The sequence below is a fragment of the Mytilus edulis genome, chromosome 1 (assembly GCF_963676685.1).
Source record: "Mytilus edulis chromosome 1, xbMytEdul2.2, whole genome shotgun sequence".
NCBI lineage: Eukaryota > Metazoa > Mollusca > Bivalvia > Mytilida > Mytilidae > Mytilus > Mytilus edulis.
The window spans coordinates 114741143-114758245 of record NC_092344.1 but is presented as its reverse complement, the minus strand read 5'-3'; the positions used below and the strand labels follow the sequence as shown (position 1 = coordinate 114758245).

The window sequence follows — 17103 nt, the reverse complement described above, 5'->3', positions numbered from 1 at the left end:
TCATCTGAAAATTTCAGGGCAGATAGATCTTGACCTGATAAACATTTTTATCCCATGTCAGATTTCCTCAAAATGCTTTGGTTTTTGAGTTATAAGCCAAAAACTGCATTTTACCCCTATGTTCTATTTTTAGCGGTGGCGGCCATCTTGGTTGGTTGACCAGGTCACGCCACACATTTTTTAAACTAGATACCCCAAAGATGATTGTGGCCAAGTTTGGATTAATTTGGCCCAGTAGTTTCAGAGGAGAAGATTTTTGTAAAAGATTACTTTAATTAACGAAAAATGGTTAAAAAATGACTATAAAGGGCAATAACTCCTAAACGGGTCAACTGACCATTTTGGTCATGTTGACTTATTTGTAGATCTTACTTTGCTGAACATTATTGCTGTTTACAATTTATCTCTATCTATAATAATATTCAAGATAATAACCAAAAACAGCAAAATTTCCTCAAAATTACCAATTCAGGGGCAGCAACCCAACAACCGATTGACCGATTCATCTGAAAATTTCAGGGCAGATAGATCTTGACCTGATAAACATTTTTACCCCATGTCAGATTTGCTCTAAATGCTTTGGTTTTTGAGTTATAAGCCAAAAACTGCATTTTACCCCTATGTTCTATTTTTAGCCGTGGCGGCCATCTTGGTTGGTTGACCGGGTCACGCCACACATTTTTTAAACTAGATACCCCAATGATGATTGTGGCCAAGTTTGGTTTGATTTGGCCCAGTAGTTTCAGAGGAGAAGATTTTTGTAAAAGTTAACGACGACGGACGACGACGACGACGACGGACGACGGACGACGACGGACGACGGACGCCAAGTGATGAGAAAAGCTCACTTGGCCCTTTGGGCCAGGTGAGCTAAAAATGTGTATTCTTTGTAACTGCTCTCATTGGCGTAAAAATGTAATGCTAACTGCAGGAGAAATACAGCAAAAGGAATAACTAAAAAGTCAGAACCTTACCCAGTTTGTTACTTCTTTACAATAAAGAAGCTATCCCAGTTCTGTAAACTTTCATGAAGATTTGACAAAGTTATTCAAGTTTTAAAATCGTTATCCACAGACTGTTTGTGAATGTTGATTGAAAAAAAGGACTGATACTGTTTTAACCCACAGTTTCTTTTGGTTGGATTAGGATCTGTAATATTTTTTTATTTTTTTTTGCTTAGTGAATTGTATATTTCATTAAAGAAATGAATCCAACATCTATTCTTTATCCACTTATAACAAGAATGTGTCCTAAGTACATGGATGCCCCACTCACACTATCAATTTCCAAGTCCAATGGAAATTGGATAAAAAATCTAAATTTGCAATAAATTTAGAAAGATCATACCATATGGAACATGTGTACTAAGTTTCAAGTTGTTTGGTCTTCAACTTCATCAAAAACTACCTTGACCAAAAACTTTAACCCGAAAACTCTCACTTTCATTTTCGATGTTCAGTAGACCATGAAATTGGGGTCAAAAGTCTAATTTGGCATTAAAATTAGAAAGATCATATTATAAGCAACAAGTGTACTAAGTTTCAAGTTGATTGGACTTCAGCTTCATCAAAAACTACCTTGACCAAAAACTTTAACCTGAAACTCGCACTTTCATTTCTATGTTCAGTGGACCGTGAAATTGGGGTCAAAAGTCTAATTTGGCTTTAAAATTAGAAACAACATAGCATAAGCAACAAGTGTACTAAGTTTCAAGTTGATTGGACTTCAGCTTCATCAAAAACTACCTTGACCAAAAACTTTAACCTGAAACTCAAACTTTCATTTCTATGTTCAGTGGACCATGAAATTGGGGTCAAAAGTCTAATTTGGCTTTAAAATTAGAAAGATCATATCATAAGCAACCAGTGTACTAAGTTTCAAGTTGATTGGACTTCAGCTTCATCAAAAACTACCTTGACCAAAAACTTTAACCTGAAGCGGGACGAACGAACAAACGGACAAACGAACAGAGGCACAGACCAGAAAACATAATGCCCCTCTACTATCGTAGGTGGGGCATAAAACTAGAGGCTCTAAAGAGCCTGTGTCGCTCACCTTGGTCTATGTGAATATTAAAGGAAGCAGATGGATTCATGACAAAATTGTGTTTTGGTGATGGTGATGTGTTTGTACATCTTACTTTACTGAACATTCTTGCTGCTAAAAATTATCTCTATCTATAATGAACTTGGCCCATTAGTTTCAGTGGAAAATGTTAGTAAAAATTTACAAATTTTATGAAAATTGTTAAAAATTGACTATAAAGAACAATAACTCCTAAGGGGGTCAATTGACCATTTCGGTCATGTTGACTTATTTGTAAATCTTACTTTGCTGAACATTATTGTTGTTACAGTTTATCTCTATCTATAATAATATTCAAGATAATGACCAAAAACAGCAAAATTTCCTTAAAACTAACAATCCAGGGTCAGCAACCCAACAACGGGTTGTCCGATTCATCTAAAAATTTCAGAGCAGATAAATGTTGACCTGATAAACAATTTTACTCCATGTCAGATTTGCTCTAAATGCTTTGGGTTTTGAGTTATAAGCCAAAAACTGCATTTTACCCCATGTTCTATTTTTAGCCATGGCGGCCATCTTGGTTGGATGGCCGGGTCACCGGACACATTTTTCAAACTACTAACCCAAAAGATGATTGTGGCCAAGTTTGGATTAATTTGGCCAAGTAGTTTCAGAGGAGAAGATTTTTGTAAAAGATTACTAAGATTTACGAAAAATGGTTAAAAATTGACTATAAAGGGCAATAACTCCTAAAGGGGTCAACTGACCATTTCAGTCATGTTGACTTATTTGTAAATCTTACTTTGGTGAACATTATTGCTGTTTATAGTTTATCTCTATCTATAATAATATTCAAGATAATAACCAAAAAGAGCAAATTTTCCTTAAAATTACTAATTCAGGGCCAGCAACCCAACAACGGGTTGTCCGATTCATCTGAAAATTTCAGGGCAGATAGATCTTGAACTGATAAACAATTTTACCCGATGTCAGATTTGCTCTAAATGCTTTGGGTTTTGAGTTATAAGCCAAAAACTGCATTTTACCCCATGTTCTATTTTTAGCCATGGCGGCCATCTTGGTTTGATGGCCGGGTCACCGGACACATTTTTCAAACTACTAACCTAAAAGATGATTGTGGCCAAGTTTGGATTAATTTGGCCCAGTAGTTTCAGAGGAGAAGATTTTTGTAAAATATTACTAAGATTTACGAAAAATGGTTAAAAATTGACTATAAAGGGCAATAACTCCTAAAGGGGTCAACTGACCATTTCAGTCAAGTTGACTTATTTGTAAATCTTACTTTGCTGAACATTATTGCTGTTTACTGTTTATCTCTATCTATAATAATATTCAAGATAATAACCAAAAACAGCAAAATTTCCTTAAAATTACTAATTCAGGGGCAGCAACCCAACAACGCGTTATCCGATTCATCTGAAAATTTCAGGGCAGATAGATCTTCACCTGTTTAACAATTCTACCCCATGTCAGATTTGCTCTAAATGCTTTGGTTTTTGAGTTATAAGCCAAAAACTGCATTTTACCCCTATGTTCTATTTTTAGCCATGGCAGCCATCTTGGATGGTTGGCCGGGTCACCGGACACATTTTTTAAACTAGATACCCCAATGATGATTGTGGCCAAGTTTGGTCTAATTTGGCCCAGTAGTTTCAGAGGAGAAGATTTTTGTAAAAGTTAACGACGACGACGGACGACGGACGACGACGGACGACGGACGACGCCGGACGCCGGACGCCAAGTGATGAGAAAAGCTCACTTGGCCTTTTAGGCCAGGTGAGCTAAAAAACAATCATTTACTCCAGCCAAGATAAAATGGACCACACTACAGGGAAGAAATCTTCTATAATTATAAGACTTGGATATGTGCATAATAAGTATGCATTGCTTCTTGAAAAGGTGTTGTTAAAATGATGATTTATAATGAAAATATGTTATGATATTATGACAAGTAATCTACAATATTTCAAGTAAAAACTTTTAAAATAATAACTGAAAAACCATAATTTTTTATGTCCAATATGATGGTTTTCTGAATGTCATAATGACATCACCTAACTATCTATTTATTATTTTTTTATATAAAGTATATCTACAGAATTGATGTTTGAGATAGATTTAAGAGGCAAGTCTATACTTTTACTTTTATCTTAGGAATTGTGAATCATTGCTGAGATTTGATAGAAATCTTTGTGTCTATGATGATTATAATATCTGTTACTTACATTAATTTATTCCCCTTGGAGTCAATACTTTATCAAAGTAATTATAAACTGATCTCACTACAGCATTGGTGCTATACTGAGAAATCTAAATGGCTGCTTACCAGTTGCTGTGGTTTGAATGCAGCAGATATAATTTCAAAAATTTCTACTTTTTTCTTCTTTTGATGAGATTAAAAGAATGATATAGACAATATCTTAGCATTAATAATAAACAAACTTGAAACTTGTGTGAACATATGTTTCTTTTTACTAAGAAAATATTTCAGATTAGAAAGTTTATCCCAGGAGTCAATATGTAATCTTATTTAAGATGTTATGAGTTGGTATTGAAAGCATATAAAGGAGGAAAAAGATAATTTTCTTCCAATTAACTCTGAACTATTAACAATTGATTTAGACCAGTTTGGATGAATCACCTGGCTAAAGATGTAACTACTATTTATACAACCAAAAACATCCTTCCTGCCTTGTTATTTAGATTGCATGTGCAAAATTCAATGATCAGGTCTGCTTGCATACAAGAAAAGTACACTGTAATTAGACATTATGTAATTTTAAACCTGGTATCAGAAAAAAGATCAGATTTGAACATTTCTTTACAGGGATTCATACGCTTTTTCTTGAGTTGCAGAGACTGAATTTCAAAAAATATAAGCTGCTAACTTGCCAATGACTCAATATCTATTTCACCTTCAAAGATGACTTCTCTGACCTTCACATCACTATATTAACATCCAAAGTAAACAATTGATGACAGTCTAAGTACTTTATCATTATTCAAAGGCCTCATCAGCTGATAATCTGACAGTCTTATCCTCAGGCTCATCTAGTGAGAGTTATCTTTCTTGATTAAAAGGGTTTCTTTTGCAACTTTATGACTTATCCTATGGTTTTGTTATAAGAAAGAATGGCTCACAAATGACTCAATCATTGAAAGTAAATAAAAGTTTATTTAATATCAATTGTAAGATAAATCATGTATCTTCTGACTTCAACAAACAGCTGCACAAGTGGGGCACTGAACTTTACACAGATTAACATCACATGCAATTTTTTTTTAATTTGAAATATCAAAACATACTTGTTTTCTTAATCATTACATGTTATGAGGAGAAAACGCCTTTGGTTCGGTTAATCTTTAAAACAAAACAAAGTTTTTGTGGTTGACTCAATTCAAATTTTTTTAAAGAGATATATGAGAAGCAATAATCCTACTTGGCATTATTTTTTTATTAATTTTTTTAACTTAAAATTGAAGAATTAAATTCATTTTAGATCATAGCTTAATTAAGAGAGACTGAGAACAATTAAAATAGTAATAATTTTGGGAGCCATGATATCTTTCACAATGTATATTGTTATGACATCAAAGTAAGATTGTTTTTTTAAAATACATCGATAGAGTCTATTTAAATGGACATTCAGAACGAGAGTACTCTCTTTACACTCACCATCAATAGTATTCAATCAACTTTCAAGGTGGATTTATAACAAACACAAAAGGGATGGGATTCTACCATGCCAGAACAGAAACTGAACTCTTACAAAATAATATAACATGACCTCATGTAAAACCCTATAGTTTATGTACCACACATAAATGTATAATTTAGGTACCCCATATATAACTAATGATTGCCACTACAGTATGAATAAGGATGGGACACAATGCAGGCATGATTTAAATGAGCCTCTCCCATCCAGTGCCTATATGTCTAGCCATTCAAAAGCCACCTCAAATCCTCTGATGGTATTATTCTGGTATTAAATGTCCACATTCTACCCCAAATTAATATCCACTGTAGGCAAAATAAACACCACCACACACTTACAATGTTAGTACGTGAACCAAGTTTTCGTGTTCCAGGCAAACTTTGTGTATACTGTGATACAAAAGGATTATAATTAATACATGTCTCATAGACTAGTGGTCTGAACAAACTTTGTTATTAGTGTGATATGAAAAGATTATATTTAGTATATTATTGGGTATATGTCCCCATTTTGATTGTTAAATGATCACAGTTAGAACATTTCCCATAAACTATAAATGTTTCAAGTAAATTTTGTAAGCACTGTGATAGGAAAGGATATGTACTGTACATGTCCTTTTTTTCTATATATAATCAATACAGCAATCCTACAATATTAAGGTAAGAAAATTTGTCATTTAAATCAAACTTGGAGTTTGTCATAAGCTTTTATTGTAATATTCTATGCATAGATTTACTCTCCCAGTCTGAGTCAGTACTACATTCTATAGTTCATGCCTTCGATCATGTCCAACATTCTTTTTATATAGTATTTTATGACAAACATACAATTTTATACAATAATGCACAAATCAATTATGTTTCTAATCCTGTAATCAATAGTCAAGTAAATTCATTTGGTTCCATACTACTTACCTCCCTTTGGCAGAAAACAGAAGACCTACAGAGTTATCTCTCTTTTAACTTACCTGATAGTGTAAAATGATTGTCCATATCAATCCCAGACTTAATTTAGGGTTTCCATCCACAATTTCATCAGATCTGATGTTAACCAGTTTTATCTAAAGATATTAATTAAAAAAAAAATTAAATCACTTCCCTTTTGTAAAAGCAGTTTCATAAACTATAAATTGAAATTAATGAGTCATAATACATAAAATGACATTTCACATTTCAAAAGGACAATTCAAATACAAATCTTACAACTAGACAATAGCAATTGATATGTAGCAATTAAATTATATAATAATTTGCAGCAGGTTTGGTTCAAATGACATCATCTCTATCAGAGAAAGATCTTTATAATGTATTTGTTGATGTGTATATATAACCATTTAGAATTTGCTAAAGGTTCCTAGATATTTGGTCATCTGTAATGTATAGATTTTTTTTTAGATGATGTTATTGGTTGTAAATGCTCTTAAGAAATTGACTATGTCGGCTTAATAGCATGCTAAACAGATGTACAAGTAAATTGGATAAGAATTGTAACTAACCCCTTTTCTTCGCAGGAATTCTAAAGCAATCTGTACATTTTGAATTTTATGAAACTTCATACGACCTTTTTCTCTTGGCTACAAAATAAGTACAGATATATGTCAATGAATACCTAATTAAATAACAATAAATATTATGCAATGATCTGTTGTGAAAAAATAAACCTTTCAGACTTAAATACATAATTGTGTATCAAACACATAAATCAGTGTTTTTATTAACACATTTTGCCGAACATTTTATCTCAGTTCTAAATTTGCACTACATTCACATCATTTTTATTTTCATAAATAAAGAGTTTTATAACATACTATGTTTCATAACATGCTATTCAGATTCCTAAATGAAGTGATGATTAATTGTGTATTGCAGGTATATTACATATATACTTGTCATTTTCAATGCTTTTAGGTGCAATGCATTTTGTCATACATTATACATGAATATTTTAAATAAAAAACATTTGACATTGTATGCATTATGAACAACTGTATATAATGTTGGTAAACAAGGCATGGCAGTCAACCATTAATTACTGACTTTCAGGTTGATACTTGTTTAACATCTATTGTAACTGCCAAAAGGTAACAGCTTTGTTGAAGAATCAAAACACAAGTTATTGCTTTTAAAAACAACATAGTCCACAATCATTTTGTAATAAAAATAACTTTATTAATAACAAATCTTAATTCAGCCTTGGCCATATACATTTTGAGAATGATTATCAAACTCAAGACTAAGAATTCAACCAATCAAAATACTGGATTTGGTGTTTCTAGAACAGTTTTTGTAATACCGAGTACTGAGTAAAGATTTGGGTTCAAAGAGCTGACGGTTGACCGACAGTGTATTTGTTAATTTTGTTCTTAGATATATACATCACTTAAAATGAAAATATTGATACTTGATTATTCCTGTTTCAGTAAGGTTATTAAATATTACCATAAAGAAAGATGCTTCAGCAATTTACTACTTTTGGACATTATACCATGAGCTTTAGTCCTTACTTTTATTGGAAGCATGTATTAATATTCCCTCTTATGTATTAAAATTAAGCATTTTTGAATCAATGTTTATGCCATCAAAGAGAATTGCATCATAATAAATAATTATTATTGAATTTATTGAATTCTATATAAAATTTTAATTGTTTACATTAAAATAATTTTTCAAGGACTGTATACAAGAATATAATTGTAAATCAGAACCTAATCTGACATGCTTTGTCTAAAACCTATATAAACTATATAACAGCAATTTTAATTACCAAAGATTCATGTGCAAGCACTTCTAACAATGAGATCAAGTTATGTCCATCTCTGAGGTCTTCAAATAGATCCACTATCCTACGGCCAGCCTGAAAAAATTAAAAGGAAAATATTAAATATGAATTCCAACTCTAACAGAGAGAAAGACAAAAGACATAATGCAAACATTTTAGATTGTATTGCTACCATTTGTATGGTGACCTTGATATATCGTATAGACACGTGCCTATTGTCTTTGATGGTATGCTGGCATGGTTATGTCTTTTTTGCCTTTGATGTAATGTTGGGTGACTGTCTCATTAGCATTTACTGTTCATATTATTATATAAATTATTGTTAAATAATGACTGTCTGGCTGATACTTCTCCAGCTATTTTCTGAAGAGAAATAGGTATGCAATATAACCTTTACAAATATTCAATTGGTTGTTTGAATATAAATCACATTAATCAGATAAAGTGAGTAAATCAAAATTTAAAAGTACAAAAAGCATAATACTGTTTTCATGGAAAATTATATTTGTCATTTGAAAAGACTTTAAACTGTTTACTGTCAGATAAATATTCATTATGCAATATTTCTAGGAAAAGCTCCTGCTGAGCACACAAGTTGTACTTTGACAACTGAACTTTGTAAGATAATATAAATGATAAGAAGTATTGTACTGGGACATAATTGCACTTAATAAGTCATTCAATAATATGCCAGTCACTGCAATAAAAGAAAATCTTATTTTGACAAAGTTAAAATTCAAATTTGAACAATAGGTCTTACATCTAAATTTGTCCTATCTGTCACAACTTGTGAGGGAAGTCATCATATTGTTAATACAGTTATTGTCATCTTTCTTTACTAACCTCAGCTCACGTAAGATGTGACAAATTCAAATAAATGAAAATTAAAACCATTATAATGAAATCTGTATGACTAAAAGATGGAATCTTGGTGTATAACTTGCATATTTGCTATTTATCATTCTCTGGACAACTGTAGAAACTTGAAGACCTATGATCGACTACCAAATCTTATTTCATATCATTTTCTGAGTGATTCATTAGTATTTTGAAATTATTGAAATCCAAAAAATGTGCAGAATCTGTTTTGTCAAGGATAAGATCAAAGACCAACAGTCAACTTAATTCAATTAACCAAAATTTAGACCTTATTTTACTAGTCTGACAAAAAGTAAGAAAAGGACAATTCAACATTACATTTTAGGGCCTATTGTATTTATTACAATGCAAGATGGCAAAGTTGTCTCTCATACACACTAGAAGCAAAAAACATTTTGAAATTATGCAATGATAAATAAAAATGCAAAATACTGCACGTTAACTGCATAAGAACAACAAATGATGATAGATGAGTCTTCATATTCGACACGAATAAATTAATTGCAGCAATAAATTATGAGTTGAATTTGAAAGTGTATATACATGTCCTTTGAATGCTCTCCAAAATATGGTAAAAAAATAATGTATGACTCATCTCAAGGTAAGTTCTTTGAATTACTGAATAAAAGGATTATATGTTAATATTATTTATATATCAAAACTTTGCAATTTATCAAATATGACATATTTCCTATATAAATAATTTGATTCTCATTATAAATTACTTTAACTTAACGAAGATAGGTTACAACACAGTAGAAACAATATTTTTACCAAACATAAAATATGCAAAATTTTCAAAGCAGTACAACATCAGTAAATACACAGAATTATAGGAAGATATTTGTAACTATATAATTGATTGATACAACACAACATGCCATTCAGAAAACGTTATTCATATATTAATCATAACAGATGTGTCAATACACTAAAGGTAAAAGTTCTTTATAATTCAGTTAAGGACATTGATACATGCACATAAGGAAGCTTTTGTACATATACATATACTAGACCATTGAGTCTACATATGGTTTCACAACTTATACAATTGACAATAAGCTTCCCTTTAAATATCACAAGAATAGTGATGTCATTGTACAGCATATATTTTGTAACTTTTAACACAATTTACGTAAATTTTTTCATAGTTTGGTACAGCAAGAGTCAGTTCTTAACCATTACTATGGTAAGTGCCACAGAATAAACTTTTAATCTAAAGAATTTGAGTCTTTCTCTGCTCGTCCCTGTCTTTGAGGTCTTTCTCTGCTCGTCCAAGTTTTGAGGTTTATGTTTATGTTGGTTCCAATTTAGATTTAGTTTTCTGTGTTACATTTAGTCTTAGAACAGTTTCTCTTAAGTTTATTTTTTCTTGCACAAGTTTTTTCTAGCTTTGATGGCTAGTCCAATCAGAATGTCCTGGTGTGCAAAGCCCTTGAACTGAAGGTTGTGTAAGTTTTGAAAGAAATAACGAAAACTTTTCAAGGACGTCAAAATTAAGTTTCATGTTGTGCAAAAAAATAACAAGGGCAATATAAGAGAAGTATTTCATCCATTCTAGTTTATTTGTGAAATCTTCCAGAAGTTGCATGTCTCTATTGAAGTAATATTTTCCATATATACCCTCATGTGTTTTCTGGTCAAGGACCTGTGAAATTATCAACATACAGTAGGCATGAAAATCAAATAACCTCTACCAATGCAACAAAATTTCCAGGAGGTACAAAGCAGAAGTAGGTAACATTATAATCATATCTTTTACAAAATAGGAGAGGTATACGGTAAACATTATCATGCACTGACATAAGCAAGGACAGTAAGGAAAAACAACATATAAAATTCTTTACACATCAATTTACAACAATAATTTTAAATACTACATATTTCAATGAATAAACATGCACTTTTTGATGGAAAGTTTTCCCCACAAGGGAACAAAGGGAAATAATTTAATTCTGCATGCTGTTATACCTGTGTAAACCTCCAGTGCTGCATGTAGTCGACAGGAAGGGGAGACCACTGAGTAAAAATAATCAAATTTTAACAACGAACTACACTAAATAAAGTACCATTAATATTAAAATTTATTCTAAAATTCTTATAATATTACTGTACCAAATTAAACAACTCTTTGATTTCAGTTTAACATGACTAATAGGCATAGCCAGAAAACCTTGATGCGGTTGTTGAGAAGTTTTCCAAATTGTTAAAGTTGTTCATTAAGGAAAATCAAGTTTACTCTTTGGTAAAACAGAGCTACATCAAAAGACATTCCCAAATATTCAATTCAAAAGTTAAATAACAGTAATGTAGTCAAAAACTACTAGTTTTACATAACCCCTACTTTCACAGTTACATTTGTCATGTTTGTTCACATGTACACCCTTATTTTTGTAAATTATCTTTAACCATTCAGGATACCAAATATTTAATCCTAGCAAGTAATGTCCAAAAGGTGTCTATATTTATGGAGTAAAGGGGAGAGCATCTATGTATGGAGTTAAGGTGTAGGGGAGGCTAGGGCATAATATTCTTAAAGGAAGAATTGAAACATTCCTTGAATCTATGTAACATAAATCAGTGGCAAAAAAAATCTGAAGACTATGATAATTCAGAAGCATGAGTTATGGTGTTGGTGACAAATAATTAATATATTTATTGAAAACTTGTATAAAGTCAAGGCAACTTGGAGTTAGTCCTATTCTGTCTGTTTTTGAGAAAAAGGTATGGTTATCTTTACACACCCATGCTAATGTCTTGCTGTCTCATTGACATTAACAAACATTTCCTTTGATCCAAGCAGTTTAACATTTTATGATTCAGACTTTTTTTAATCCCCGGCTATGTTACAATGTACTTATTCTATTTATCCCCACCATATAAAATTGTTTATCAATCGATTTGAAACTGATGTAATTGTCCATTTTACTTTTTTTCAGTATACAGTATTGATTATTACAAATATATCAAGTATCCTACAAGCATTATTACTAAGTTAGTAAGTCAATAATGCCCTTATTTAAAACATTGTTATCAAATATGGGTGGGGCATAATTTTGTTAATAATTGTAGCAGTTATTCTCCTAAATAATAAACAGTCAAGTATTTGTTTCAAATACTGAATAACTACTTAACTATGTCCATAATCAATGAAAATAATGGTGTATTATGTAAACATTGTAAATATATAAGATGGCTTTAAAGCCAAGGAAAGATAACTCAATCTATACTACAAGTCATTCACAGTTCCTGTCATTAGCTTGATCAGGGCCTTTTTCATATGCAAGCCCCACCTTCTTCCGGATTTACTAGTGACATGGATGACTTATTTTTATGTACATAACAATGTTTACAATGATTACTATTAAATGGAATACTCTGAAATGTGAGAAATCATTATTGTAAATAGAGTATAACATTTCAATCTAGGGTTATATGTCTTGTATGAAAAGGTATAATGTACTTTGCCTTGTTTGCTATTTAAACATTTTTTGGGAAAAAAGGGAGCTATGAACTATAATAAAGTACCAGTGATTCAAACAAAATCAATCTTCTTCTTTAAGCATAATTTCTTAAAAATAAACTTGGAACCATATGATACTGATAAAATAACCGGAGATTGATATACCAGTACTGATTGTATTTCCATTCCATTTGTTCTAAGCTAACTAATGATGTAGTGGACACGTTTATTTTGTACAGAAATCATTTTAGAAGAAAACAATATTGGGGGATTCTTATACTGTAAATAAAGCTTCCAAAATAACTAATGGTCAAATACATACAAATGTATATGATTATTTTATACCTTCTCTACAAAGGAAAATTATAGCTCAGCAAATACCTTTTTATCCTTTTTATTGACATAAATGTCCATTGCTAATAAGCTTTAAATTGATACCTGTCCATCATGTTGTCCCAACACCTGGCCACACATGTTGACAAACAGGTGCAAATGACTTGAGGAGATTTAAAACAATGACCAACTAACTATTATAAGTAGGATATCTTGATGAACTTTATTTGATTTTTTTTGTACTTCAGAGTACAATATGATAAAATCATTTTAAAAGGTTCCCCTATTAACCTTCAGCCAATACAGCTATTTTAGTAGAATGCACCGGTAAAGGTGAACAATGATTTTTTGTTTCCTATAGACTTGTGTACAGAATTTGTCCTATAGCATAGACTTGTGTACAGAATTTGTCTTATAGACTTGTGTACAGAATTTGTCAAACCCTATAAATGAATTATACACAAAAATACAATTGTTACTCCACCCACAAAATTTGGTACCACCAAAAACGAATAAATCTACAGAAGTCTGTGTTTCTCACTGCTGGGTCATAACTCAATGAAAATTCAAGTGATAAGCAACTATGTGGTCTACCCTTATGAACTAGCCCTGGTCACAAAGGTCTCTAAATTATGTGGCCTACCCTTATCAACTAGCCCTGGTCACAAAGGTCCCTAAAATATGTGGCCTATCCTTATCAACTAGCCCTAAACTTGCCCTGGCCATAAAGATCACTAAAATATGTGGCCTACCCTTATCAACTAGCCCTGGTCACCAAGATCTCTAAAATATGTGGCCTATCCTTATCAACTAGCCCTAAACTTGCCCTGGTCACAAAGGTCTCTAAATTATGTGGCCTACCCTTATCAATTAGCCCTGGTCACAAAGGTCTCTAAAATATGTGGCCTATCCTTATCAACTAGCCCTAAACTTGCCCTGGCCATAAAGATCACTAAAATATGTGGCCTACCCTTATCAACTAGCCCTGGTCACCAAGATCTCTAAAATATGTGGCCTATCCTTATCAACTGGCCCTGGTCACCAAGATCACTAAAATATGTGGTTATCAAAAACATATTACTTTACAGGCCAAAAATAAACTAATCCTGTGTATTACATAAATTCTTTGAAATACTTGAAGCAGACTGCCAACAGAGATCCTGTGCCAAACAGCATATGGTGCAGGTTTACTCTGTGTCAATTTGTTATATGCAGTTTAAATTCTAGACAATATGTTTATCACTGCCCAGAATCAAATTCATTTATCTCTTGGCATACAATATGAAATTAAAATCATTTCCAATCTATTTATATGCTCTGAAAAACACTCAGCCAACTCAAAGATAATTCTCCAGATATTTTTCTAACTATCAACATGCCATGAAGAAATGGAAGACATTATTGATTGTGAAGTGACAAATGCATGTACATGTGTCGGAAAATACGCGAAGTACAAACATTACGTTATGGTAACGTTGTTGCCATACCGCTTTACTCTGTGACGTTATATTATATGCATTTAGCTATCACGACGATTAAACGTATAGAAAAACACAACGCATGATTTATTAAGATTCTTCAACATTTAATGGTGCCGTAACCTTTGGATATATATGGATTCAAAGCTGAAGTCAGTTCGTGCTGGACACAAAGGAGCCGTCACGAAGCTACTGGTGAAATTCGACGAGTTAAAGTCAAAAACAGACACAGAAGTTGACGAAGTGAAAGCCCTTTATGATGCCGTCACGCAGAAACAGAAAACATTGATTGACCTGAATAACAGACTTTTGGAACAGACATCGGAGGAAAATCTGGAGCAGGAAATCACCGACTCAGATGAGTATATGTACGAACTTGATTGTAAAATTAGACAAATTCGGAAATTTATTAAGTCCTTTGAACATGTTGAAAAACATACTATAATTTCGCATGATACTGTTGGTCCTTCAACGAGCAGACTTAACCCAGACGCATATCATTTCACACCCGAAGCTAGAGTTGATATGAACAGATGTGCAATAGATTCTATGAACCAGCAGTATTCAATTAACGCCCCTGCAGTGCATACCCGTCCGTCAGAGAATGTCATGTTTCAAGTCCCGTCAGAACCGAGATCTTCAAAAACTAATTACCATAGGCTTCCAAAGTTAGACTTACCCTATTTTAATGGAGATATTCTCAAGTGGCAAACATTTTGGGATTGTTTCGAGTCATCTATACACTACAACGACACATTGACGCCAATCCAAAAGTTTAATTATCTTAAAGCCCAGCTAGAGGGAAGCGCCGCGCAAACAGTAGAGGGATTCGCTTTAACTAATGGTAACTACGAAACCGCAGTCAACCTTCTCAGAGATCGGTTCGGACAACCTAGCAAACTTATACATGCTTACATGAAAGCACTCATGAATTTACCCGCACCGACAAATGATGCTTTTAGCTTGAGGTCTTACGGAGACAAACTTGAATCATATGTGCGAGGATTAGAGTCACTTGGTCAAACACCAGAGATGTATGGTTCGCTTTTGGTACCTGTAGTTTTGGACAAGTTACCGATTGACATAAGAAAGAATATTGCACGAGAACACGGAAGAGATAATTTGATATTGGATAATCTACGCAAATCTATAACTAAAGAGATTGAAATACTTGAGGCAGGACAGGGAGTCATGGAATCGGACAGATTGTACGCGACTGCATTTTTTATGGGTACGCAATCACATTCATACAAGAGCAAATTCACAGACACACATCAGAAGAAAAATACACGTACATGTATTTACTGTTCAGGTGAGCACTATCCCACGGGGTGCTCTGAGGTAACAGACGCAAACGCTAGAAATCAAATTGTAAAACAGAAACAGTTATGCTTTAACTGTTTAGGGTCACACCGAGTGGTCGCATGCAAGTCTACTAAACGATGCAAAAAGTGTAACGGAATGCATCATACAAGCATTTGTAAAGGTAAAGAGGTCATTCCAGGTATGACACCGGAGCCTACAATACAACAGTCAGAAATAAACGAAGTTGAAACACTAAACGAGACTAGAGTAATGTATTCATCACAACAGAATCACAACATTCTCCTGAAAACAGCAATTGCACCAGTTGTATATAACGACCAAGAAGTAGAATGTAAAATCTTATTTGACGAGGGAGCACAGCGTTCTTTTATAACTCAGAAACTAGCTAATCAATTAGAAATAAAACCCACAGAAAAAGTAAGCATTCAACTGTCTGCGTTTGGAGATTTATCTCAAAAAGTTCGTAACTTAGACACTGCAACAATACAGTTACAGACCGACACAGGAGAAAATGTGCGTATTAACACACTCATTGTTCCAGAAATTGCCGTCCCGATTAAGAACAATATTTCCCAGTCTACAATGAGCTTGCCTCACTTAAGAGAACTTAAACTTGCACATTCTGTGCAAAGTACAGAACGTTTTGAAATCGACTTACTCATAGGCGCCGACCACTATTGGGACATTATCGAGGACAAAGTTATCAGAGGAAAAGGACCCACCGCTGTACAGTCAAAGATTGGATATTTATTGTCAGGACCAATCAATAAACACATCAACCAGTCGTCAGCAGTTCTTGTAAACGATATTTCACACAAGAACACAGCTATTGATAACGAGAAAGGAAAGTCCACGGCAAAGTTGCCACAGAAACATGACCATCAAGATGATATACCTTCAGGTATGATCGTTGCCAAAAGAAGACCAGAAAACACATCGCAATGGCTCGTTCAAAGAAGATCGCACATAAACCCATTTAAGGAAAACATCCAAGGAAGTGAATATCTACCAAGACCGCCCGAACGAACACACCCTCAACTGGTGGAGTCAAGAAGCCACATAGATACAGGACAGAAAC

General features: G+C 33.0%; 2 protein-coding genes across 13 annotated transcripts in view; one reads left to right on the top strand and one right to left on the bottom strand.

The window, feature by feature from the left end:
• LOC139500969 (uncharacterized) overlaps positions 1 to 17103 on the bottom strand; it is a 159224-nt gene that overhangs the window by 112189 nt on the left and 29932 nt on the right. For 7 of the 12 annotated variants that reach the window (XM_071289946.1, XM_071289938.1, XM_071289930.1 and 4 more), the window contains 3 exons: positions 8532 to 8621; positions 7264 to 7341; positions 6736 to 6828 (listed from right to left, as the gene is read on the bottom strand). In XM_071289946.1, coding sequence (XP_071146047.1) covers positions 6736 to 6828; positions 7264 to 7341; positions 8532 to 8621 — 261 coding nt within the window. Of the gene's footprint in view, positions 1 to 6106; positions 6155 to 6735; positions 6829 to 7263; positions 7342 to 8531; positions 8622 to 11396; positions 11445 to 17103 lie in introns of those variants that run through there. The other 5 variants (XM_071289915.1, XM_071289907.1, XM_071290016.1 and 2 more) reach the window with 2 other exon arrangements.
• The window catches only part of LOC139501100 (2-(3-amino-3-carboxypropyl)histidine synthase subunit 2-like), a 68777-nt gene continuing 62261 nt past the window's right edge, over positions 10588 to 17103 (top strand). Inside the window, exon 1 of the mRNA XM_071290094.1 lies at positions 10588 to 10614. The gene's annotated coding sequence lies outside the window, so the exon portion shown is untranslated. The remainder of the gene's footprint in view (positions 10615 to 17103) is intronic.